This window comes from Melanotaenia boesemani, chromosome 2 (assembly GCF_017639745.1).
Source record: "Melanotaenia boesemani isolate fMelBoe1 chromosome 2, fMelBoe1.pri, whole genome shotgun sequence".
NCBI lineage: Eukaryota > Metazoa > Chordata > Actinopteri > Atheriniformes > Melanotaeniidae > Melanotaenia > Melanotaenia boesemani.
In genome coordinates this window covers 15474667-15500039 of record NC_055683.1, presented here as the reverse complement: position 1 = coordinate 15500039, position 25373 = coordinate 15474667, and the positions used below count along the sequence as shown (strand labels likewise).

The window sequence follows — 25373 nt, the reverse complement described above, 5'->3', positions numbered from 1 at the left end:
GGCATCCTATCACAGTACCACACTGGAATTCAGTGAACTCCTGAGACCAACCCATTCCTTCACAAATGTTTGTAGAAACAGTCTGCATGCCTTGGTGCTTCAGTTTTATACACCTATGGCCATGAAAGTGAGTGGAACACCTGAGTTCACTTATTTGAATGGGTGAGTGAATACTTTTGGCAATATAGTGTATATCTACAGTTGATCCTAAGTAGTATATGTGGATGGTGGGGAAGACATGGTTTTCCTGGTAGCTGTGAGAAACCCACTTAAAACCCAGCATTTAGTACAGTAAAAGCCCCCCTTTTTTAATTCACTTGCACATTATGGATTTTAGCCATGAGAACCTAGCTTTTATGAACATAAAAACAGAAAAAACTAAATAAAGTCTATAGTTTTGGCAATTAAATTTTTTGCTACACGTTGAGAACACTAGCCTCAACATCAGTGAGAACCATGTCCTCCCCACTATCCACCTCTACTAATTAGAATCACATGTAGACATACCTAAACTCATGTGCTACACCAGCTTAGTACTCACTTAACTCAATACTCCAAGTGGCTAAATAAATAAACCAAAAAAGATGAACATCTATGGCTCCTACACACATTTCTTTAGTTGCATCTTCTAGTTGAAAACTTATATATCTCAGAACGGTCTGCAGAAAGTCCTGGAATATTTAAAGAAACTGGACAATTTCAGGACTTCAACCGAACTAAAAAGAAGAAAAAAAAAAGCATAATCTGACACCAATAGAAATAGAAACAAAAAAGGTCTTTTCAGGAGGACTTAAGAGATGCATCTGGACCTTTAGCTGATTCATCTACTGTGGTCTCATCAGAAATGTCTCTATGGGAGGGTGGCTGTCAAGAAGCCATGTATAAGGAAGGGAAACTTGAAAAAAAACTTGAGGTATGCCACATTACTGGACTGAAGATCAATGTCTGAAGGAGGGATGAATCAGCCCAAGGGTTCGGAACTCAACGTTACTAGCTCATGAATGACCCTAAACTCATGGTAAGTCCATGTATACTTCAAAACAAGATTTACACAAATAATCCTAAAAGTCATATTATACACACATCTATAGCTCGTAGGTGATTTCATTAAACAAGTTTATGACCTCCCTCAAGCAGGTTGGTGGCCTTGGTTTGTCTGTCTGTTAGCAACATAACTCCAAAAGTATTGGACAGCATTTAATGAAATTTTCAGGAAGTCTCAGAAATGGAACAAGGATCAAGTTATTAGATTTTGGGGGCGATCCGGATCACCGCCTGGATCCAGGAACCTTTCTAAAGGATTCTTTACTATGGGGAGATAGGGATAATTTTGCCATTAGAGCTTCTTACTAAAAAGTAACGTCCACTATCACTGAGGAAAAAAATTACAATGGCTTGGCAGAGGTCTGCGCTCTCTGAGTGCCTCTACTTTCATTTGCAATTAAATTGTACTAAATTCTTAAAAAAAAAAAGGGGGACAGTTTTCTAAGTGTGGAAAGAAAACTAAGTCCAGCTGCTGATATTGCGTCAACAGAAAAAACATACATTAATCTAATAGGTCACTGCTGGGGAATAAAAAAACGTAAAGTATCCCTATACCAAAATGATAAATCATTGAGGTCATCAAAGCCCCACAGAAACGTTTGCCATAATCAGGATGCAAACTCAGATCTCCCTAAATGATTAAATCCAGTTGATAAACTTTGCTGGAAGTGATGGAGCACAGCAGGATCCTGACAGCGAGGAAGAGTCGGGGACATTCAAAACCCACTGGCATCAACATCTCTGACAAATTTAGGGCAGTTTTGCGGTATCCCACGGACTCCAGAGTCTGAATCTCACTGAGGGATTCGGGGAAGAAGTGTGCAGACTTCTGCAAATGTGGGTCTGTTTGTGTGGAGGAAAGGGCGGAAGGACAGGAATGAGAGAGACAGGAAGGGAGATACAGTATACATCCATGTGTTTCTAGGAATTGAAATAACATACAAAAAGACATAAAAGACTTTCAGACGCTGACTGGGGGATAAGATGAAAACACTAACTTTGAAGGAGAGCTAAAAACAAACAAAACATAAATAAAGTGCTCCATCCAGTGCCCCTCTTACCACTTAACTCCCTCACCTGAAATACAACCCTATTCTTCCACTAAAATAAAACAAAACAAAAATTAAAAAAAGTTTAAATCATGAGAGGAATAAACCAATAAATAAAAATATTCCATCAATGTCCTAGTTTCTGCTTTGGAGTCCATATAAATTAACTGCCCTAAATTTGTGCCCTCTTGCAAGTCAAGAGTCAATTAATATTCAAAACCTCACAAGGTTTGGCGATGAGTCCAGCAGGGGAGGGAAGGATGGTTTTAGAAGGAGAGGAACCAGAGCGGTGATGCTGCCTCCAAGCACAACATGCAGACGGCTTCAACATGTGCGGCCACTCAAACTCTCGGGGCCTAATAAAGAACCATGTTGAGTGCCTCAGAGGTCCATAATGATGGAAAAATCAACCCTCCGAGGGATTTAAGCTGCTCTAACATCGCCTTCCAAGAGGAGAGGGAAGTAAGATGCTGGAAACACACGGAGTCTTTTCATTGGAGAGGGCTGGGGTTGTCTAACCTTTTTTTCTTTTGTTTTGTGTTGGTTTTGTTTTGAGAGCAGTCTCTGCTGGGGTCACTTACACGGAGATGCGGGCGAGGAGAGTCCGCCATCAGGGGGCGTGCTGTTGGGTTTAGAGTCGGGCATGGGGAGGGGCACTGGGCGGGCCACTGGGGGAGGTGGAGGCAGCAAGAAGGAGCCTGGCATTTTGCTCTGGCCACTCCCGTTTGGCTGCGGACAACACAAATAGGGTCAGGAGGGCGACATGCGACAACCCGCAGACACGGAATGGAAACGGAACGCGGCTCAAGAGGCCGGGTCCCAAAAAAATATCCATGACAGTGATAGGAGGGGGGGAGGGGAGGGCTGGTGTAAGAAGGGAGTGGAGTGGGTGGGAAACAACTAAAAGAAATGATATATGTAGGGGCATCTGTCATGGAGGTGTGGAAAATAATAATCACCACAAGGATTGATTGGAAGTAGGACCAAGAGCTAGAGGCTCCATAGGGGTGGGTCCATGTCAAGAAATCAAAACCATGGGAGAACACTCGTCTACACAATCACAACACCACCAACGGTACCAGCACCAAACAACCAAACTTCAACTAAAATCGGAACAGCCAGAGATGAGAAACAGAAACACGATGACACAACACAGGACGGATATGCTTGGCGGAAGCGTGCCGTGACGTTTTCACTCTTGAGCTGATGGTTGTAACCTTTGAGGGGTTGGGTGGAGCAAAAGAAAAATCAAAATTGAAGGAGTGGGGGGAGGCGCATCGGGTCTGAAACAGGAAACGGCAAAATGACAAACGACAAGACAATACAAAGATTTCTCGACCAGCTGACTAAACAAGTGTCAGGTGTGTCTGCAGGTGTAAGTCTGTCATGTAGGTGGAAACCGTAGTGTTCACTTTATAAAACAATACAACTTCAGTTTAGTGGAGAAAGTTGCTGCTCTCACTAATTTCCCTGGAGTTCAGGTACAACAGGAGGAAATAAAGACAGTAATAAAATGTGAAATTTAACCACCACTGAATCTTTGAACTTTAAAAAATGTCCTGAATGTGCTGAAGGTTTGGTTAGTTCATATAAGAACCCTATTAAGGGTTCTGAAATAATGACTATATATATATGTGTGTGTACACACTCACTCAGTGGTGTGTGCCCCCTTCCTGATTCCTTTTTTATGTTTGTCACACCTAAATTTTTCAGATATCAAACAAATTTACATATTATTTAAAGTCTAGGCCACTCCAAAGTCTTCATTTTGTTCTTCTTCAGCCATTCATTTGTCCTGCTGCAAAACCCTAGTTTCAGCTTGAGGTCACAAACAGACGGCATGACATTATCCTTCATTCTCCTTGTTTGGCAGACAGCAGAGTTCATGGTTTTGTTTATCATCGCAAGTCTTACAGGTGCTGAAGCAGCAAAACAGCCCCAGACCATCATACTACCACCACCATATTTTACTGTTGGTATGATGTTTCTTTTCTGAAATGCGGTGCTAGTTTTATGCCAGATGTAATGGGAGACACACCTTCCATAAAGTTAAACTTTTTTCTCCTCAGTCCAGTATTTTACCAAAAGTCTTGGTCTCATCAAGATGTTTTCTGGCAAAATTGATACGAGCCTTGATGTTCTGTTTGCTCACCAGTGGTTTTTTTTAGTCTTGGAACGCCATTTTTGCCCCGTCTCTTTCTTATGGTGGAGTCATGAACGCTGAACTTAACTGAGGCAAGTGAGGCCTGCATTTCTTTGGATGTTGTTGTGGGTTTTTGTGACCTCTTGGATGAGTCGTCGCTGTGCTCTTGGGGTAATTTTGGTTTTGGTTAGGCTGTTCCATGTTCCATGTTTTCACCATTTGTGGATAATGGCTCTCAATGTGGTTAGCTGGAGTCCCAGAACTTTAGAAATGGCTTTATGACCTTTTTAGACTGATATTTTTTTCACACAGGGTCATGCAAGTTTTTTCCCCCTTAATAATAAAAACCTTTATTTAAAAACTGCATTTTGTGTTTACTTTTTTTTTTTTTTAACTAATATTTAAATTTGTTTGATGCAAACATGCAAAAAAAAAAATAAAGAAATCAGGAAGAGGGCAAATACTTTTTCGAACCACTGTATATATTGGTACTAATATTTAAGACCTTTGCTTATACACACACACACATATATACATATATATGTATTCTATATATATTACAATATATTATGATATATATAATATTAAATATATATATTATGTTTTTCAATCTAAATTAATTTAAATTAGATCAAATTGAACTCAATCATTTTAAAGCAGAAGATAAATAAAAAAAATTAAATGTTTGTTTCTATGAATTTAGATTTTTTTTTAATCAATTCAATATTAACTAAGTAATAGTGGTTAAATTTCACCATTAGGTAATAAGTTGCTTGTGACCTGCTGTTCATCCATACAATTTTTGTCCTCACCTTTTCCACAATCTCAGATTTAATATTTTATTATTGCCTTTAATAATATGCTTCATACCTTATTCTTTGAGACTAACATTGGGTTGGTGTACGGTGTTGAATGTCTGCATGTTTCTCTATATTACAAGCCTTTTGTTTAGGTAGGCTGGTTTTCCTCCTCACAGCTGGTGAGCCTTACCTGTCCGGCGGCCTGCCCCGAGCCATCGGCACAAACAAACTGCACAAATTCCTTCAGGGGATCCTGTCCAGGGTGGTGGTGGTAGCGGATGGTTGGGTGGGTGAAGTAGGGGCTAGACTGCTGGATGATGGAAGGAGACGGGAAGTGCAGAGCCGAGGCTGAAGCACGAGGACTCCCTGTGAACACAGACGTTTGCATTAGAGGAACACAGCCAGTGAAAGATGTGACCAGCGAGAGAGACTCTTAAAGATGGGAGAGATGAATCAGGTGATCAATGAATGCAAGATCACAGCTAGAGCTGGGCGATAAAACAATCTCAAAATCAGATTGTTAAAATTAATGTTGATCTCAGTGATAAGCATGATGCATTTTCAGCCCATCCATCTACAGAGCCAGCTGTGTATACCTCAGCACACTCCAGTCCACTAGTTGGAGGTAATACAACTCTAAACTGGTTGATAACCAAGAAAATCCAAAATAACAACCTGCCAGTGGACTGAAGGAGGACACTGTGCAGAAACTTAGGAGAGAATGAGTGTAGCTGAAGACGGCCATGAAAGTGGAGGAGAGATTAAAACTGAATTCACGTTATCGTCCCAAACGGTTGAAATAGTCGAGAAGAAAGTCTCCATTATATCAGTAATATAGAAGTGGCTGATGTAGAACAGATGCTACTCGATATGACTCTGTGCTCCAGCTCTTGCAGTGCAAGTGTCAAATAGAAAAGCGTCATCATGTTATTTGATCAGTGAATATAGAAAATAATATTGTGATGATATTTTATGCCATATCACCCAAACCTAATCACAACAGGAAGCAATTGAGCACTTAAAATAAAAAACAAAACATAACAGCATCAGGGGGACGTTACTTATGCTGTATGATTGCTCCCTTTATGGGAACAGATTAACACACACACACACGCACACACACACACACACACACACACACACACATATATATATATATTCAATATAACTGAATAGAATAGAACTTTATTGTCATTGTCATTGCAACAAAATTACAAAGTCCTCCAGTCAGTGGAAAACAGAATAATAAAGTAGAATAAAATAGAATAAAGTAGAATAAAATAGTTACAACATTGTAAATAAGATAAAATAAAGTAAACAATAATAGCTGCCAGAGTGTAATATAATATAAAATACAGACTATATATGTATATATATACATATATATATGTATATATATATCTTCAAATCCTCTAACTTCACAATGTAAGTCAATACAATTGTATTGATGGATACAATTAAGACTGCACAAACACACACACACATACGAACGTGAACAAACTCTGTAAAAACAAGTGTTTTACTACAGATGGAAAAAATACAAATATATCTATATGTACTTCATTGATCTGCCCTTAAAGCCTGGACACCCCTGAGCTTGTCCTCAGGGTGTGAATTATTGACACTGATGCAAATTGGCAATAAACTGGTAGAGGCTGAATATCTGAAACATAGTGTTACTTTGACATTACTAATCTGAATGTACGTTGAAATCTAAGTTGATGTTTTTTTGGTAAATGGCTTCGCCTTTACCTTATAGTAAAAAAGGGGGAAAAAAGAGTCCAGCCAAACAGAGCTGAATATATGTATGAGCTATGCGAGGGGAGCAGTTGGTTGAGCTGTACCACACCAAACACAAAGCCCTCTGTCAGACCTATATTCATTATTCAATCTCCTTGATTTGTATTAGAAGCATGTTCTCTTCTTAGCAGTGCCAGTCTGACACCCACCCTGTCCCGTCCAGACCCTCCAGCTGTCCAAGCTGGGCTGCCAACGCTCCTTGGTGTTTGCCTCGTATACATTGTGAGTGAGTGTACCTCATGATGGTGCCAACCCTGCTGCATTAACCCCCCAGACAGAGGCCTATGCCTCTGAGCTCAGCAGCACCTTGCTCCCATGCCAGGCCTCCTGCTCCCAAGTGAAGCTGTCTCCCTGCTCCTATAGTGCCATACTAATCCCATTAGAGACTGGGTGAAGGCCAAACACAGGGGGTACGGGGGTGGGTTTGGGGTGGGACGTGGTGGTGTGGTGGTGGGGACAGAAAGGATCAAGAGGATTCCCTACACCCCCTCCATACTCTCACTACCCCCTTAAGCTATGATTTCCATCCTGTTTATCCCATTTCCCTCCACTGCTCTGTCAATCTGTCAGTATCGCCCTTACTCACACCATCCATCATGTTACATTCATTCATGTGAACTGACTGTAAAATCAATCTCTCAAAACACATTTAGGCTGTCAGTGTTTAGGCTCGTCCGTGTTAGACGTCTGTGTTAAAATAGTCTGCCATTATAGGCTGAATGTATAGATGGATAATACAATATTTCTATTATTTTACGCTTATTACACTTACAGTCATTTAAATAGTCATTACTTTTAGTTAGTTAGGGTGACATTTATTCATTATATTTTGTTCATCCTTTTCATCAATGACCTGTAGCTATTTCACCTTTTACCAGTTAACTTTTAGCTAACTATTATTACATTTATAAACTATGCTTAGTATTTATAGTATTATTTAAATTGTTTTAATTACTTTTAGCTAGTTTGTGTAACTTTAATTTTATTTAGTTAATCCTTTCTCACATTGGTCACATGATGATATTTCACCATTGTGCTGTTATTTTTAGCAAACTTTCAGCACATTTACAAAAGGCACGTTGTTAACTATTTAAACTGTTTGATTGGTTTTAATTAACATGAACAAAATGTATTATATTTAACTAACTAACTATTCTGCCTTTAGCTTTAGCTAGCTGTCTAAATATTAACAGCTAATTTAAATAATTATTTAACCATTTATTCTATCTGTTTCACTATTTAGATATTAGTTTAGGTAGGTTTCTTAAATTTAATTGAAACTTTTTAAACTATTATTTGACTTTTACATTTTATAAATAAATAACTAGTTGTCGCTGTTAATCCAGGGTGTCTGATTATTCTAACATTTAGTTGTTGGTTTTAGCTCGCTGCATCAATATAAACTACACTTTTTAAACTATGTGAACTGTATTAATAACTTTTAATTAACCTGGTTCAGATTTATTGTGTATATAGAGAAAACTAGTTTTGTTTTTTTATCCTTGGTTTCTAGCTATTCTATCCTAGGTGTTAGTTTTAGCTAGCTATATTAACATCTATAAATTACACTAGTCAACAATTTTCATCATTATTCATGAGCTATTCATGATTCAGATATTATAACTACTCTAATACTACCTTATTAATTCAATGTTTTAGCTAGCAAATGTAATAGTTTTGCACATTACCTTCATGATTTCTATGGATTTTCCATCATTCAACTTTGAGGCTAGGTGCAGTAGTTCTTAGTGCAGTAGTTCTTAGTGAAGTAGTTCTTAGTGCAGTAGTTCTTGCACTTTTACACTTAAACATGTTTTTTTTTCCAATTAGTTGAACAATTCTACAAATATATCCCAGTTAGGTACTTCTTAGTGCCACAGCTTTTTCAGCTTAATGCTGCAGGAAGGTGTTAGAGACGCCAACTAAATTAGCGATGAAACATTTCACCACCCAAAGGGGTTGAATATCCTAAAAACTTAATACACGCCTGCTTTAGATGGCTGAATGCAGTACAGCTGCAATGTGTTGCTGTCTCTGTTATGCTCCTCAGTCCCACTCCTCCGGCCCCTGACTCCCTGCAGATCTCATCTTTCATAAAGAATAAGATGATGTGGTAAACACTTTCATGCTAGCGTGGCAGCAACGCTGCACACTGATGAAGTTTGTGTAACATCTGTAAACGAAACTGCTGGCCCCAGCAAGGACTGGATACTGCATATGTGTGTGTGCTGGTATGAACGGTTGCACTATATATGCACAAGTGGAGAGATCAGGTTTGCTGCAGTACATCTCAAGAGGCACGAGGTCTGTCAGCAACCACGAAGGAGGGTTTAATGACATGGTGGTCAACCCCTTAGCCTCACATCTGCTCGGTGGCTTAAAAAATCCTTTGATGTAGCGTGGATACAGAACTAAAGCACATGGGTAATTATCTCCACGGAGCTCCTTAACTTGGTGAATTAACAAATGAAAAGAAGAGAAAGTCTCATAGTCGATCTGTGACACAGTTAGATAAAATTAAGAGATGATTTTGATTTGAAGGCCTCTTGGCTATGATTGATAACTGAGCAGCTTGTTTCAGCCTTGTGGGGAGTCAGCTGGTAGACACAGCAGCTCAGGCTCACAGCCTTACTGTACTCCTAGTCTTGCCAGTATAAATGAAGATGTAATTAATCAGGATTTCCCACACTGTAGAGAAAAGCAAGTTAATATAAATTTAAAAGGAACTGAAAAAAAATAAGATACTTTGAAGATTTTGATTTGTTTTGCCACGTTTACAGCATTCTCCCCCTGGATTGTTAGATGGTCCTAAAGTTTGCTGTGTGGTGATCTGATTAAAATCAAATTATTTTAGGAGCTGTGATCTGATTAGTATCACCTTACATATACACAGAAACCCTAAGAGCCAACAAAATGCCATTTCCAAGCCTTTAACTGCATGAGTTGATGCATCTTGCTTGACTGGAGCATATTCCTATAAAGTCCATTCATATCACCACAAACCAGCTGCCATGTTGACAGTGAATATGGAGAGCTAAGATCCTGGGCAGCTGCCCAGTTTAAATGCTTTCTGCCAGATTTTTGGAGCATTAAAGGGGCGCCCCAGAGATTTAGTGTAAATAAAAAATGGAAAAAATCCCAAGAGACCAATTAAAAAAATATGAAGGGTCAAATCAAAGCAGCAGAAGCAGAGAAACTCGGACTTTCAGTTCTTTGTTATGAAGAAAGCTCCAGAGAATAGATCTACAGTTCAAATCAAAGGCAATGCAAAATTTTTGCAACTTTTAAAAGTGTAAAGTGATTGCTTTATTATACGATTGTCTTTAAATCCACTGCAGATATTATAAAACAACAAAAAAATGGTTTAATTATTTTTTCTTTGTTTTGTAGCTGTTCAGTTTAGTTCACATAAAAACGATCACTTGCAATTTTGTCCAGTAAATTTCACCAAGTGCCCAAATGAGGTGAAATCTAAATGAACGGAAGAGATTATTCTCATGAAAAAAAAGTGAATATATTTTTCAATAAAAATACATTTAGTATTTGAGAAGGGTTGGCTAAAATTAATGAAAATGTCTATTCTAAAAGAAAAAGTATGTGAACATGTTGGAATTACCTATGTTTTATGCATCAGTTGGTCGTACAATGTGAGACCAAAACAACAGAAAAAACGCTGTCTTCTTATACTAATACCACACAATGTAAACTTTCACTTTCACTGATGAAAAATTTATTCAAAGTTTTTCAAGACATTTTGCAGGAAAACTCAAGACCATCGGTCTGTCATCTGAAGCTCAACCGAGGATGGGTGATGCATCAGGACAACAACCCAAAGCACAGATGTAAATACGCCTTCTGGAGTGACTCAGAGACATGACTTCTACCTGACTAAGATGCTGGATTATGACCTGGACCTGACCAAGATGCTGTGGCGTGAACTGGACCTGACTAAGATGCTGGATCATGACCAGGACCTGACCTAGATGCTGTGGCTTGACCTGGACCTGACTAAGATGCTGTGGCGTGACCTGGACCTGACTATGGTGTGAACTGGACCTGACTAAGATGCTGTGGCATGACTTGGACCTAACTAAGATGCTGTGGCGTGACCTGGACCTGACTAAGATGCTGAGGCGTAACCTGGACCTGACTATGGCGTGACCTGGACCTGACCAAGATGCTGTGGCGTTACCTGGACCTGACTAAGATGCTGTGGCGTGACCTTGACCTGACTAAGATGCTGTGGCGTGACCTGGACCTGACTATGGCGTGACCTGGACCTGACCAAGATGATGTGGCGTGACCGGGACCTGACCAAGATGCTGTGGCGTGACCTGGACCTGACTAAGATGCTGTGGCGTGACCTGGACCTGACTAAGATGCTGTGGAGTGACCTGGACCTGACCATGGCGTGATCTGGACCTGACCAAGATGCTGTGGCATGACCTGGACCTGACTAAGATGCTATGGCGTGACCTGGACCTGACTGAGATGCTATGGCGTGACCTGGACCTGACTACTGACCAAGATGCTGTGGCGTGACCTGGACCTGACTACTGACCAAGATGCTGTGGCGTGACCTGGACCTGACCAAGATGCTGTGGCGTGACCTGGACCTGACTAAGATGCTGTGGCATGACCTGGACCTGACTAAGATGCTGTGGCGTGACCTGGACCTGACTACTGACCAAGATGCTGGGGCGTGACCTGGACCTGACCAAGATGCTGTGGCGTGACCTGGACCTGACTAAGATGCTGTGGCATGACCTGGACCTGACTAAGATGCTGTGGCAAGACCTAGACCTGACTAAGATGCTGTGGCAAGACCTGGACCGGACTATGGCATGACCTGGACCTGATTATGGCATGACCTGGACCTGACTAAGATGCTGTGGCAAGACCTGGACCTGACTATGGCGTGAACTGGACCTGACTAAGATGCTGTGGCAAGACCTGGACCTGACTATGGCGTGACCTGGACCTGACTAAGATGCTGTGGCGTGACCTGGACCTGACTAAGATGCTGTGGCAAGACCTGGACCTGACTATGGCATGACCTGGACCTGACTAAGATGCTGTGGCAAGACCTGGACCTGACTATGGTGTGACCTGGACCTGACTAAGATGCTGTGGCAAGACCTGGACCTGACTATGGCATGACCTGGACCTGATTATGGCATGACCTGGACCTGACTAAGATGCTGTGGCAAGACCTGGACCTGACTATGGCATGACCTGGACCTGACTAAGATGCTGTGGCAAGACCTGGACCTGACTATGGCGTGACCTGGACCTGACTAAGATGCTGTGGCGTGACCTGGACCTGACTAAGATGCTGTGGCGTGACCTGGACCTGACTAAGATGCTGTGGCGTAATTTTCTATGTAAAGTACTTTGAAGAAGAAGACTGCGTTTGCATGAAGATCAGATCACATTTAATGAGCAATTTATGCAGAAATTCAGCTTATTCCAAAGGGTTCACAAACTTTTTTCTTGTATAACTTGTATAACTTGTTTCTTATATAACAGATCCACTATGCATTGGATTATTAGGTTATTTTGTAGTTTATATAGTAAACTGGTAAGTGATACTTGTCGTGTTACAATGCCAGAAGAAGAGAGAATTGACAGAATAGGCAGCAGCAACCACCTTAAAGCTCTAAGAGGAAGAAATCTGAACTCTAGAGATGTTTGCGCACGAACCATCCACCAGGAAAAAGTCTCAAAAATCCACAGACTCCCTTGAAGCTCCATCACCAGCATGACCTACATCCTACAGGGTCAAGAGAGGAGGCAGAGGAGGAGGTACAGACCTACAGAGCAACCTGCCAGCTTTAAAGTTCCCAGCTGCTCATATCCCAAAGTCAACGCTCCCACCTCTAAACCACAGGGGAGGGAGGGGCGGGGTCCCTGAAAAAGTGTGGAGTGGGTAGGAGGAGATGGTGAGGAGTGGAAGAGGAAGGGTTTGGGTAGGGAGGGGGCGATCAGCGGGATCGGGAGCTGGGTTGGTCTCACCTGGTCTCACTCCCGCCAGCATTGGCAGTGGGTGGTGGGTGAACGCCATGCGGGGGGACCTCGTCTGGGAGGACAGGGCGCTGAAATCGAATTTCCCCAGCTTCTTATGAGAACCAGGCGATGAGAGTCCTGGCAAAAAGGGGATCAACAAAATGGCAGAACAGAGACGAGGTTTTAATCAAACATGGCTGCTTTTTCTTACTTCGACTCTACTCAAAGAAAAAAGAAAAGAAAAAAATAGATAAATTTATCAGAATTCTTTAATTTGATCACAAGAATCAAAATGATTGTGATTAAAATCAATGGATTGATCAATTCATTCATTGATTTGTTTGATTAGCTTTACATACAGATGGCTTCTCTCAAATTTTCTGTTCAATACGCTATGTTTGTATACGCTCGGTGGGCTGGACTACAACCGTCGGATTGAGGAGGGGGTTGAGGGGTGTGTCCGGTAGGAGGCCATGTTTTAAAGCAGCAGGGGTTCAGAGTGAAGGGAGGTGACGGGAGAGAGGAGGGGAAGGGATGGGACAGGGATGTCAGGAGGCCGGGGGCACAGCGTCAGGACAGAGGAGAGCTGGGAAATGCCAACTGTGGTCACCACAGAGCGCATCAACACAACAAAGCCTTACTTGGGAAACCACTACAGCTCAAACACGCCTCCTTTTTTAAAAAAAATATCTTAATTATAACAAACCACAAGGTTCTCTGAGCCCAGCGGTAAACATGCCAACCAGTCTACCCAGTGCACTTGTCAGGATGCCTCTTCAGAATGAATGGGATCCTGGATGGCCTCGTATCTGGGGCAGACCGTGTTTTCGGTCTGCTGCCAGCACAGCCTGTGCTACTACATATAGATGCAGAGGAGCATGCCAAAAACACACATCAATGGATCTTCTGATGTAGTGTCCTGCATATCTGACAGTCAGACATTTAATGCTACTGCCTTTATGCTGCAGCCATATTTCATTTGAAGTGCTTGAACCCTCTTTCATTCTCTATCTCTCACACATACACACTCAACTCGCACAAGCTGTTCAGGCTGGGTGGCGAGCACCGGGCAAACCGCCAGTGCAAGCTAGGTGGGAGAGCTGCAGAAAGATGGAAGAAGTTAAGCGGGAGAGGAGCGGTGACGGCACAGAGGAACATATTAAAGTGTCCCCCTTCGTCTATAAATGTCGGCCGAGGCTGAAGTACTGCATGAAATATTCCTCAGTTTGGTGAAAAAAGAAAAAAACGGGCATGATAAGTATAGGCCCGGTTCACCAGCGGACCAGAAACATGGCCAAAGTGTGAGAGCCACAGATAAAAGAGGCTCTCTTCTGTGATCAAGCCCTTGTGTGGTGGGTGCTGAGGGAATTTATTTTGATGTATGGTAATCCAAAGGCACAATTTAGACTTTCTGGGTTTGGGGAACAGCGCCAAATGGTGCGCCTGACCTTTGCCGGGAACCACAATGTTGAATATACGCTGAAATAAAACTGGAAAGAAAAATCCATAAACAGAGAGAATAATGAGGACTAAAGAAAGTATAGAAAAGTGCATCAGCGTGGACACACAGTCCTCATTACTTCTCTCTGGAACAAACTGAGCTCTGCAGAGTTTTGTTTGCTTCAGATTTGGTTGAAAGAATACAGTGATAAACAAGCTTGGTGAGCGAGAGGCCCATAAACGACTAAACGGCACAATATTCACACATATAAAACAAACACAGTCAAATAAAGATGTGGGTAATTTCAACATGGCCCCGAGAGATGTGGAAATAGATTTTATGAGCAAAGCATAAAAAAAGTCTACCAGCAGATTTCAGAAAAGTTTTTTTTCTTTCTTTAAATGGTACACTGGGAAATGTTTTTATCACCGTTTACCCATAATGCTCACAGGCACTGTGGGTGCAGCTGTGCTCGTGTGGGCACAGACAAATATGGAGAAAGGTGGGAGCACATGCTAATGTGCAACCATGCACATGGGAGGAGACGACAACAGTGAGGACGGTGACTTTAATTTTATTTACTGGACCCATAGTGTCAAAAATACTGTCTAAAATCTATACATCAAACAGAATATTAAAGGTTTTGTCCACCTGGTTAAATGTGCTTGGTATCATATTGCAAATGTTTATAATTATGCAATTTCTATGTACTGCAAACATTTGGAAAAGGTATTAAAAAAAAGCAATTTATGTTTGTAAAATCACAAGTCTTGTCCCAGTGTATGTTCACTTGTTTGCACGCTGATAATGGCTTTGAAATGAAGTCAGAAATCCACACGGATACATTATCTTGTAACCGATGATGTAATAGTTTTATCAGTGTAATGAAGCTAGTTATGTATTAACTCGCCAGTAATGCAATCATACCTATTGTTGATGAGCAAACAAAAAACGGCAAAAATGATTGTATTTCTGAGAAATGCAGTCTTATTTATGTATTATTACATTATTCTATTCTACAGTCATTTAGCAGACGCTTTAATCCAAAGCGACTTATATTTGAGAGTAAGAACAACACAAGCATGAATTCAAACAAGGTGGGACGTCATCATTAAGTGATAGTCAGACTGCTTTGAGTCCAGTTGGACCCAGGTGCTGTCATGTAGTGCTAGAGGCAGTGCATATAATTATTGTTTTTATTTATTTATTTTTAATAAGTTTTTTTTGTAGTTTTTGTACGTCATTTTGTTTAAATACAAACATCACGATTTCATCAAACAATATCAACTTGGGCATAAGTGCACACAGCTGCAGCTATTACATTGTTAAGGGACTTATTCATGCTAGGCTAATAACCAACCAATAACATAATAACCATTCAGACCATTTGTTGGCTTTATTACATTTAAAATGGCCAAAATGATATAATAAAGTCTAATCTAATCTAATCTAATTACTGGCAGGTATTATATTATTGGCTGCTACGCAGGATGTGGCTAATTTCAGGATTGTTGTTGGAGGTTTGTTTAAATGTTTTGTTGTTACCTGTCCATAAAGCTTTTTTTTCTCCAAGTTACTCTATAAATCAGTTAATGTTATTATTACATAAATATTATGTAAATCTATGAAAAAATGTTTGATTATATACAGTATTTGTATCATCTGCAATCAGTCACTTTCTACATTGTGAGCAGCTGTCCAAACCCGAGTAGATTCCACCTTTTTCCCACTAAAACAGTCCATTCCCACTGAGGCTTGAACTCATCCAGACCTCCAGATATTGTTATCTAGCATGAAGCCATCAGTGACAGATCCACCAAGAAGTTCGGAAGTGAGGCATTCATGGAAATGAAAAAAGTGTCCTCAGCCATTCACATCATGTTAAAACATGACTCATGGTTCTGATGGTTATCCGTCCATTGCAGACGTTTGTAGTGGTGGATGTGGATCAGCATGGGTTTCCAGTAATGTCATCCCATGCCATCTTTTAAATGTGAGTTACAGTAGATTAGTGCCTGCAACTAATGACTATTCTAATAGTCAATTAGTCATCAACTATTGAACCGATTAGTCGACTAATCGGATTATGTATCTCATAATTGTTAAATGGCAACTTATTTCACTGTCAGCTTTTAAATCTTGCTTGAGATTTTTTAAATGATGTGCTAATTAAAAAGACGAGACAGACGCTTAATTAAAAAAAACATCTGTTACTGAACTTGGCTGCCTATATTAACCTAATACTGACAGCAGAAAAAGTCAAATAAACCAAATATTCATTAAAAAAACAACCAAAAGAATAGGCAAATTAGTATCAGAAAAACAGCAAACAAGCCTGAGTTTTCATTTAAAAAAAGTGCATTTTGTGCAGAACATTCAGCGGTCTACTCCATCTGTTAAAAGTTACAACTTCACTCATCTTCAAGTCCGACGTGCCTCCTCTTTAAATGTTCGAGCATTGCAGACGTACTTCTGTGGTGCCCCAGGTCTGCTTTACAAATCTCACATATATTTAATTTATTCAGTAAGTTTAACGTGAAGTTATCCCAGCCTTTTAACGTTCTCCGCCGCAGTTTTCCTCCCTGGTCCGCCACCATGTTTTTCCCCTGGTGGCCTTTATTACGCATGTGCAACTCTCGGCAGCGATAAGAAAAGAAGACGATGTCTCACTCTGTAGGTTTTTTTTCTTTTGCCGACAATAGTAAATAGTTAAATTTGTTGTTAAATATTTTAATTGTCGACTATTATCAATAACGTCGACTACTCGTTGCAGCCCTACAGTAGACCTTATACTGAATCCCAGTATGAATCATTATGTCACTGGTTTTCCCTTCTTGGGCTACTTTAAGTAGGTGGAAAGACCCTCTATGAGCTGCAGCTGTAAGGATGCTGCAGCTGTTTATGCCAACTTATCAAAACTGCTCAAATCCTACACATACTTGCCCCTTTTTTCCCTTATTTTTCCAACAAATCAACTACAGGAACTTGCTGATGATACATCCCACCCAATGCCAGGTGCCATCATAACCAGATAATCAAAATGATTATATCTATCATATGTAACGGGCACTCCACAAAAAGTTTAAAATATATCTCAGACCTGAATAAGGATTGAGAAGAATATAAGATCTTTGTATACTTTTTTTGGTTTTTGACTAAATAATTCAATTACAAAAAGAAAAAGTGAGCATGATAAGTAATGATACTGCTATAAGCTGGTTAAGGTGTGCTTTGTCTGTAACCATAACTTCACCAACACGTGAAGCACTTAATGGAGTTTGAAAAGCAACTAAATTAAATAAAAAGTTCCACAAGGTCTCACATATGCCAGCTGTTGAAATAAAATTTGTTGTGTATTATAAACAGAAAAAGAACATGTTCTATAAATAAAACTGTAAAAGATTAATTCTCAACCTGCCTCAGGGGTTAGATTAGACTAATGTTTCTAAACTTTGATACCATATTGATGTAATCTGGGTTGTTTGCCTTAATTAATCCTTTATTGCCCCCTGGAGGTGTGGAGGTTTGATTAAAATGGACATTTGGTGAAACAAAAACTATATCATGTTGCACTATGGGAAATCAGACTCCAAGATAAAGGGTTCAGCTATATCAGAGACTTAATATGAATGTTTCTGGCACTGCTTTGATTTTTCATCCTTTCTGATGAATCTCACTAGTGAGTTCTCCAACTTTCTTTATACAGAACTACATAAAATCTATCATTTCAAGTGGCATTTAGCTCCTTTGATCTCATCAGTAAAAACAGGCAAAATGAATCCCAACATGCATTGCTTCCACACAGCCAGTTCCTCTGTGGCTCATATAGAAATGACTGCGTGCCACCGCATCCCAACGTCAATTATAACCAGCTTATCACATACAAACAGCCTTAAATTATACATATTGTTTTTAGTCCCTGTGATATTCCCTAATTAGTCGGTATCTTGGTGAAATATCTGGTAATTTGTGATTTCTCAGTAAGGAGCAGCAAATGAGGCCCAGATGCCTGGTGGAAGAGTCGTCTGATAAAGCTAACAGAAGTTACTCTGATCTATCCCTTAATCTGTGTGTGCATGTGTGTGAGTTTATACTTATACACAGACACATTCGCAGTTGTTTGTTCTTCATTATTTCTATGTCCTGGTCCTGGCACGCTGCACACGCAGCCTGGCAGCCAATTGCTCCCATGACCCTGTAGTCTTGCCACGCTAACAAGCTGGCGACCGCACAAACTGTCACAGAACTGGTCGCTAGCATGTGCACACGAACACACACACGTGCAGCAGACAAGTGAGCTCATTTTCTCCACTTTCAGGTGAGCAAGAAACAACAATGAACACATATTTACAGAGCTGACAACGCTGAGAAACTTCATGTAGAGCAACCATGAAGCTGTCACAGTTTAATGTAAAAAAAAGTCCTGGATTCTTTGTTAAAATGAAAGTTGGAAAACATCTTCTTCCTTTTCTAAAAAGCAGGTTTTCCCACCACACAGCAGCAAGAGTGAACAGGTAGGAGAAAAGACAGCAGAACTGAGCAGAGACAGCAGCCTTAATGATGAATTACATGATCACCTGCGATGCCTCGGAGCTTTTCATTCAGGTGGAGAATCACCTCCAGAGTAGGCAGGAGGCAGAGGCCCTCCCCTTTCCTTCCTTCCTCTTCCTCCCTCCTCCTCCTTTCCTCATCTCTCACTCCCAACACCACCACCACCATCACCAGAACAGATGTCTGCTGTAACCCAGTAGCTCCCTTTGCTGTAGACACATGGAGGTGCCATCTGGACCGGAACGCTGCTCCTCCAGACTGGGGGAGTGTGTTCATGTGTATGTGAATGTAAATCAGAGAAAAAAAAAAGCTTAAATGTAGTTTTGCTGCTGCTCGCGTGTCTGTGTGACATTTGCGAGCATGTGTATCACTGAGTAAGCATGTATCGGAGACAGAAGGCACCTTGTGCGCTGATGACACACCTGAGTGTTTAGTTGTGTGTGTTTGGGTGTTTTGTTGTTCTTCCCGTGCTGCCTTTCATACACATGAGTCAGGCCTGCAGCAGGTGGGATGCCACACAACAGCTCTGTTTAAACACCTGGAAGGACCGAGACAGGAAGTCTCTTATTTCCCTGCTCTTACTCTCTGTCTTCATCTGTTGCTCTCTTTCTGGATTTAACAAGAAAATTACAACAGCTGACTGTTTCTGTCAACATCAGAAACTCTGGATCTAAATGGCGTCATGATAATGCAACTAAAAGAATGTGAAGACAGAAAGTGCACCCTCTTTGAATTCAAAGATAAACAAGTTTAGAGAATGGCAGCTTAGGTTTGTAACGCTGCGTCTGAGTAAACCACAAGACTTCTGGACCAATGTCTCTTTGGTTATATTGCGCAGCATATCAACCCAAACACATCAAACTAACTGTCAAGCCTGGTGGTGGAGGGATAATGATATGGGCTTGTTCTGCGCTCTCAGGACCTGAACACCTTGCAGTCAATAGCCATGTTTACATATTCTGACTAAAAGGTTGATCCAAATAAAAATGCTTCATGTAAACATATGTAAACACATGTGTTGCTAGCTTTTTGGAGGGATGTAGCAACCAATAATGTAATAATAATTTAAAAACAATGATAATAATAATAATAATAATAATAATAATAATAATAATAATAATAATTACATTATGATTTTGGACATTTTAAATGTATTAAGGCCAATAACATAATAACTTGCCAATAATGTAATCATCCCAACTTTTGATGAGCTAACGCTACAGTTAATACAATTTCAAAAGATTTTTTTTTTATGCCAAGCTAATAACAAACTAACAGCTTCATAACTTATAACATTATTGGCAAAACATTATTATATTAGTAGCTCAAAATTATATTACATTATTGGCAAGTTATGACATTACTGGCTTTATTACATTAAAAAAGGTTAAATCATTATGTAATAGGCAGGTATTACATTACTGGTTAGGAGTGCACGGGAGTATGACCTGCCTGAAAGAGCTGCGCACAGACCGATGCTGCAAACCTCAATGAACTGAAGCAACTCTATATATAAGGGTAGGCCAAAATTCCTCTACACTGATGCAAGACAGATAAAATTATAAAGACTTCATCAGAAAATGTCTACAAGCTACTGAATTATGTTGTATAATTAGCTTTACACACAAATTCTACATTTTGGCTTAAATATTGTTACATAAAGGCATTTTGTAAATAATCTGAGGGTGTATTTACATTATTTTAAGAACTCAAAGAGGGTGCACTCTCTTTTTCAACACAACAGTTTGTTTCAGAGATACCTCAGAGATGTCTTTATCCTGCTGCAGATCTGATTTCTTTCACAAATTCCCAACAACATCTTTTCAGGCAGACAGGCAGTGGATGCTGTGGAGCTACTGGGCTACCAAAAGGCTTTGGTGAGCCCACGATGGACAACAGCAGACATCTGGCAGAAACACAACCCCACCCAGCAACAGCATAGCCGGAGAACAAGACACAAGAGAGGGTAGAGGAAGAGGAAGAGGAGAAGAGAAAGATGGAAAATGCAGACGAGCTCTCAGAGCTCACAAGACGTTGCAAACAGACAGAGATGTACACAGGTTGAGGGTGGTGTGAGTGGAAGTAGAGAATGTATACATGTACACAGTATAATGTTTAATGGTCTAACCATGGTAAGGAAACTGCACTCCATCGCTCTCATGCTTAATCTTCCTCTCCTGCACACTGGCCAAATGGTGCTGCACTGAAAGGCCAAACAGGGGAGAAGGGAAGAGTTAACAATGAAAGAGGGAGAGGAGAGAAAAAGACAGAGACAAAGAAAGAGGAGGAAAGAAAGAGAGAGAAATAGGGGTGGTCAAATTATGGGTAACAGGAGACTTTAATGTTATAGAGCGCAGCAAATGCTTATAAAATCTTTACATCATTACTGCTGGCAGTATTAAAAAGGCAGCATGTAAGTAGGACTGTTGTCATAAATTGGAGAACACATGAAATCCAGCAATTGAACAAAACCCCTTAAGTCAAACAGTAGACCCCAGAGATATACATGAAGTCACATTGCAAATACATTTCATGAGATACCCATCATGATGTGTAAAAGTGCTGTAAGCCAAAGAGTGAGCGGTTATGGTTTTAGAAGAAAGTGGGTGGTTACGCTGGTGCTGCCCGGCTGTGGCGCTGAAGAAGACAACAGAGCAGAATGTGAATGGGGAGACTAAGAAGGCATCTGGAAAAATGGGAAGGAACAATCTGAACTTTTGAGAAATAAGCTGTAGGTGTGACTGGCATGAAGACCGAAAACAAGGGAAAAGGTTAAACTGTGTGCAAGCAGCTAGCTGTTCAGCCTGTTTCCCCCTGCTTCCAGTCTCAGTCCTAATTTCAGCTGACAGGATGTTAGCACTGGCTTCTAATCAAATGTATATAAAAGTATGTTTTTACTGGATTTCTACTTTTATCTATTGGAAATGATTGCATATTACTTTCTTTGTTCATAATTCTAATGAAAACAAATCCCTTTGGAGCAGCACTGATGAAAACTATTTTTTCATTAATGAAGTATTTGAATCAGAGTCTGAATGGCTGTGGTTTAGTGAGAAGTGAACTGGTTGTTTTTGTTTGTTTTACCTTAAAAGCATGTTTCTATATTTTTAAAGTTGGGTTGTTTGAAGTACTTATTAGTAGTCAGTGTAGCACCTGCAGCCAAAACGCTCTCAGATTGAAGGATTGAAATATTAAGCAGGGAATGTTTTTAGATTTGAGGTGTCTTAGATGGAGGGAAATTACCTTTTCTGCACCATCCCCAAGTCTAGCTCATCCATCAGAAAACCTTGTCACTATCCATCTGAGACCCAACCCAACTAAAGAATGTGTATATATATATAAAGTGAATTCATCAATCTTAACAAAAAAAAAAAAAAAAAAATTAATTTTCCAGAATGTCTCCAACTAGATGAGAATGCAGAAATCCAACAAATGCTGAAGTGGTCATGCCAGGCCAGTAGGTGGCGATAACCTCTTCACTGAAAACGCATCAGAATGCAAGAGGAGATTCTGCTTTAAGTATGACTTTAAAACTTCAAAGCTGACCTTTTCTTTTAAATAATTTACTTGGATGGAGAAACCAAAAGATAAATCTGATTCACAGAAGAGCTAGCTGGATGCTAACAAACCAGAATGCAGACATTGTTGTTGTGGTATTTAACCCAATACACAGCAACAATGGGCAGCCTTGTTTGTCTTTCAGATCAAGTCATGATCAGGTTGCCTTTTGTCTTTTGTTCAGGCACATATAACATTTCCAGATGTTATTGTTAAATTTAAAAAAATCTTGTTAATCCTTCATACCTTCATGTAATTTACAAGACTTGCCAACATGCAAGTATAATACAGAGAAAATACATAGTTACTCCTCTAAACTAACCTGAACGTGAGATAAATAGAATAAAATAATCATATATTAGTCCCACAACGAGGACATTTGCATAAACATAAAGGAGCAGAATGGAGGTCGTCATTTCTATGTGAAGGTCTACAGCAGGGCTATTTAAGTCGGTCCTACGAGCAAGGACACAGGGAAACCCTTCAGGACTGCGGCCCTCGTAGGACCAATTTGAATAATTCTGGTCTACAGCTTTAAAGGTATAAAGTTACAAGTATTATTACTTGCCATAAACTACGTGCAAAGATTGAAAAATGGACGAAATGGTTATTAGGATCTGAAAGTCCTCTAGTATTTCTGAAGCCTGTATCTCTTTTACATTGTTTGAACTTAGCACAAAAAGTGAGGAAATTTGTGTTAAGTTGATTATTTCTCCCCTTTAATATCAATTGGTGCTGCATTATATTTAGTTAGAAAGCTTGATTAGTCACCTTTACCATCTGGTATAACTTGTAAGGACAGCTAGACGTGTGGGTAGTGCTCCTGAAAAATGTGCCAAAATCTCCTGCTCTTTTCTTCTGTTGGTATATGAAATCCAGCTACTGCCAGATGTGCTTCAGTCACTGATGCACGACTGGCATCTGACTGATAAACAGACATATCAGAATAAGGTTCTGGAGCCAGTGGTGATCCCTTATCACCAGAATCTGGGACCTAACTCCATCCACCAGGATGACAACGATCTCCCTCACAGATTCAGGATCATCACAGAGAACCCCCAGAATGTGAGAGTAGAGAGGATGAAATGATTTGCTGTGACTCGACTTCAGCCCAACTGAACACTTGTGGGATCGGCTTGGGTGTGCCCGTGGGACCAGCACAACCTCCCTGGTTGACCTTCAACAATCCTGGCTGAGGCATGGGATGCCATCCCACTGCTAAATGTGATCACTCTGGTTACCAGCATTTGGAGGTACCAGGCTCTTCCACATGCTACTGGGGCCCCTGACAGTGTAAAATGGATATAGTGTAAAAATATCCAATATGTTTTGTTTTCCTTATTACTGTGGGAGAATTCAATCATTAAATCCACCAAGAAACTCAGAACAAGAGAATATTGCAAGGGATTTTTGTCCTTTTCTTTGGGTGCACTACCCACATGTTTAGCTGTGTTGCTTATTCCACAGAAGCACAACTCTTTCATGTTATACTTCATTGTAAAGGTGACTTACCAGGCTTTCCAAAAATGTATACTGGTAATACAGCACTAACTGGTATTATAAAAGATGGAAAAAAAAATCAACAAAAGCCAAACATCGTTTCTCTTTGAGCGAAGTTTTTGTTTAGCTGTTACAATAATTAGCTTAGCAAGACTGGAAACCACAGCTGGCTTTGCTCACTAACACGGCTCATGCTAATCTTATTTACATCAACAGAAAACATCATGTTGTAGCCTTAAGCTAGCTGTACTCCCATGTTAGCTCCCATGTTAGTAATCTTTTTAGTTAGCCCTCAGCCAAAATGTAGATCCCATTTCCCAAAATATTAATCTATCCATACATATAATTGGGACAGAAACATTCCCTTATCATATCCTGTTGTTGGTTTTAACGGCCTGACTGAAATTAAACAATTCACCACAACAGGAACCAATATTTGAGAAGGAAAATGGTGTCTGCATAGCTTTTAAGAGTTCTCTGTCTTAAGTTTGTAGCTTAGATTATCTCCCACATGGCACTCACACACTTACATGACCCTACAGTAAAGCTCAACAGATGTCAGCACTAACAGCATGAGAACTAACAGAGCTAAATATTTCCATTTCTGCCGAAGCACAAACATCTTCAACATGTTCCTATAAGTCTACCTCATAAATATACAGATGGCTTCAGATTGATTAACAGAATCCTTACATATCAGTGAGATTTCTCCCTCCTTATCATCATAACAGGGATGCGGCGCTGTGTGAATTTATTAATTTATTTTAAGTTAAATGGTCATAAGTGACAAAGAATATAACCTGGCTGTGTCAAACTGACCATCCCTGCACCTCAGACAGGCTTGTTGTGAGTGGTGGGGTCTCATAAGTTGTAAGTGGAGGAGCGTTGTGAACAGAAGATGGCAAGAGTGATTGGGGGGTGATTAGGATAGGGGTCAATGCAGAACAGAGGCAAAGGGGAGTGAGGGTGGAAAGAGGTGAGCTGTGGCTATTGGCTCATTTTAAGCAATTTTTGCATCACATTACAGAAACAAAAATGTCTGGATGTGGATTTAATAGCAAAGTTTGACATTTCTGGCAAATACAAATATTTGCTTCCTTGTTAAGTTTCATAGATTACATGTTTTTTCCAATACATTTAGCTTAAATGACTTTTAATCATAATAATTTGATCATTTAGATAGGGAGTATAGCGGTTTAAACTCTTGGTTGAGTTACAGCCACCGTAAATCAGTGGTTCCCAACCTACTGTATTATCCTTGGCGACCCCCTTCATGTAAATACCAAAAAGCCATGGACCCCAGGCCCTCTCTGTGCTGAAACCATGTTTGGTGTTATGCTTTCAAAAGTGAGATTCTCACCATAAATAATGTTTTCTGGCTGAGTCTTTCCTTCGTTAAAGCCAAACCTATAGTAACAACTAGGGCTGCAACGATTAGTCGACGTTGTCGACAATAATCGACAATAAAAATAGTCGACAAC

At 40.2% G+C, this 25373-nt stretch overlaps 1 protein-coding gene across 17 annotated transcripts in view; it reads right to left on the bottom strand.

Moving 5' to 3' along the window:
• Positions 1-25373, bottom strand: part of nfixb (nuclear factor I/Xb) — a 177297-nt gene that overhangs the window by 8477 nt on the left and 143447 nt on the right. For 11 of the 17 annotated variants that reach the window (XM_041996882.1, XM_041996910.1, XM_041996920.1 and 8 more), the window contains 4 exons: positions 20963-21037; positions 12852-12980; positions 5227-5402; positions 2675-2822 (listed from right to left, as the gene is read on the bottom strand). In XM_041996882.1, the coding sequence (XP_041852816.1) occupies positions 2675-2822; positions 5227-5402; positions 12852-12980; positions 20963-21037 (528 nt within the window). The remainder of the gene's footprint in view (positions 1-2674; positions 2823-5226; positions 5403-12851; positions 12981-20962; positions 21038-25373) is intronic. The other 6 variants (XM_041996978.1, XM_041997002.1, XM_041996971.1 and 3 more) reach the window with 3 other exon arrangements.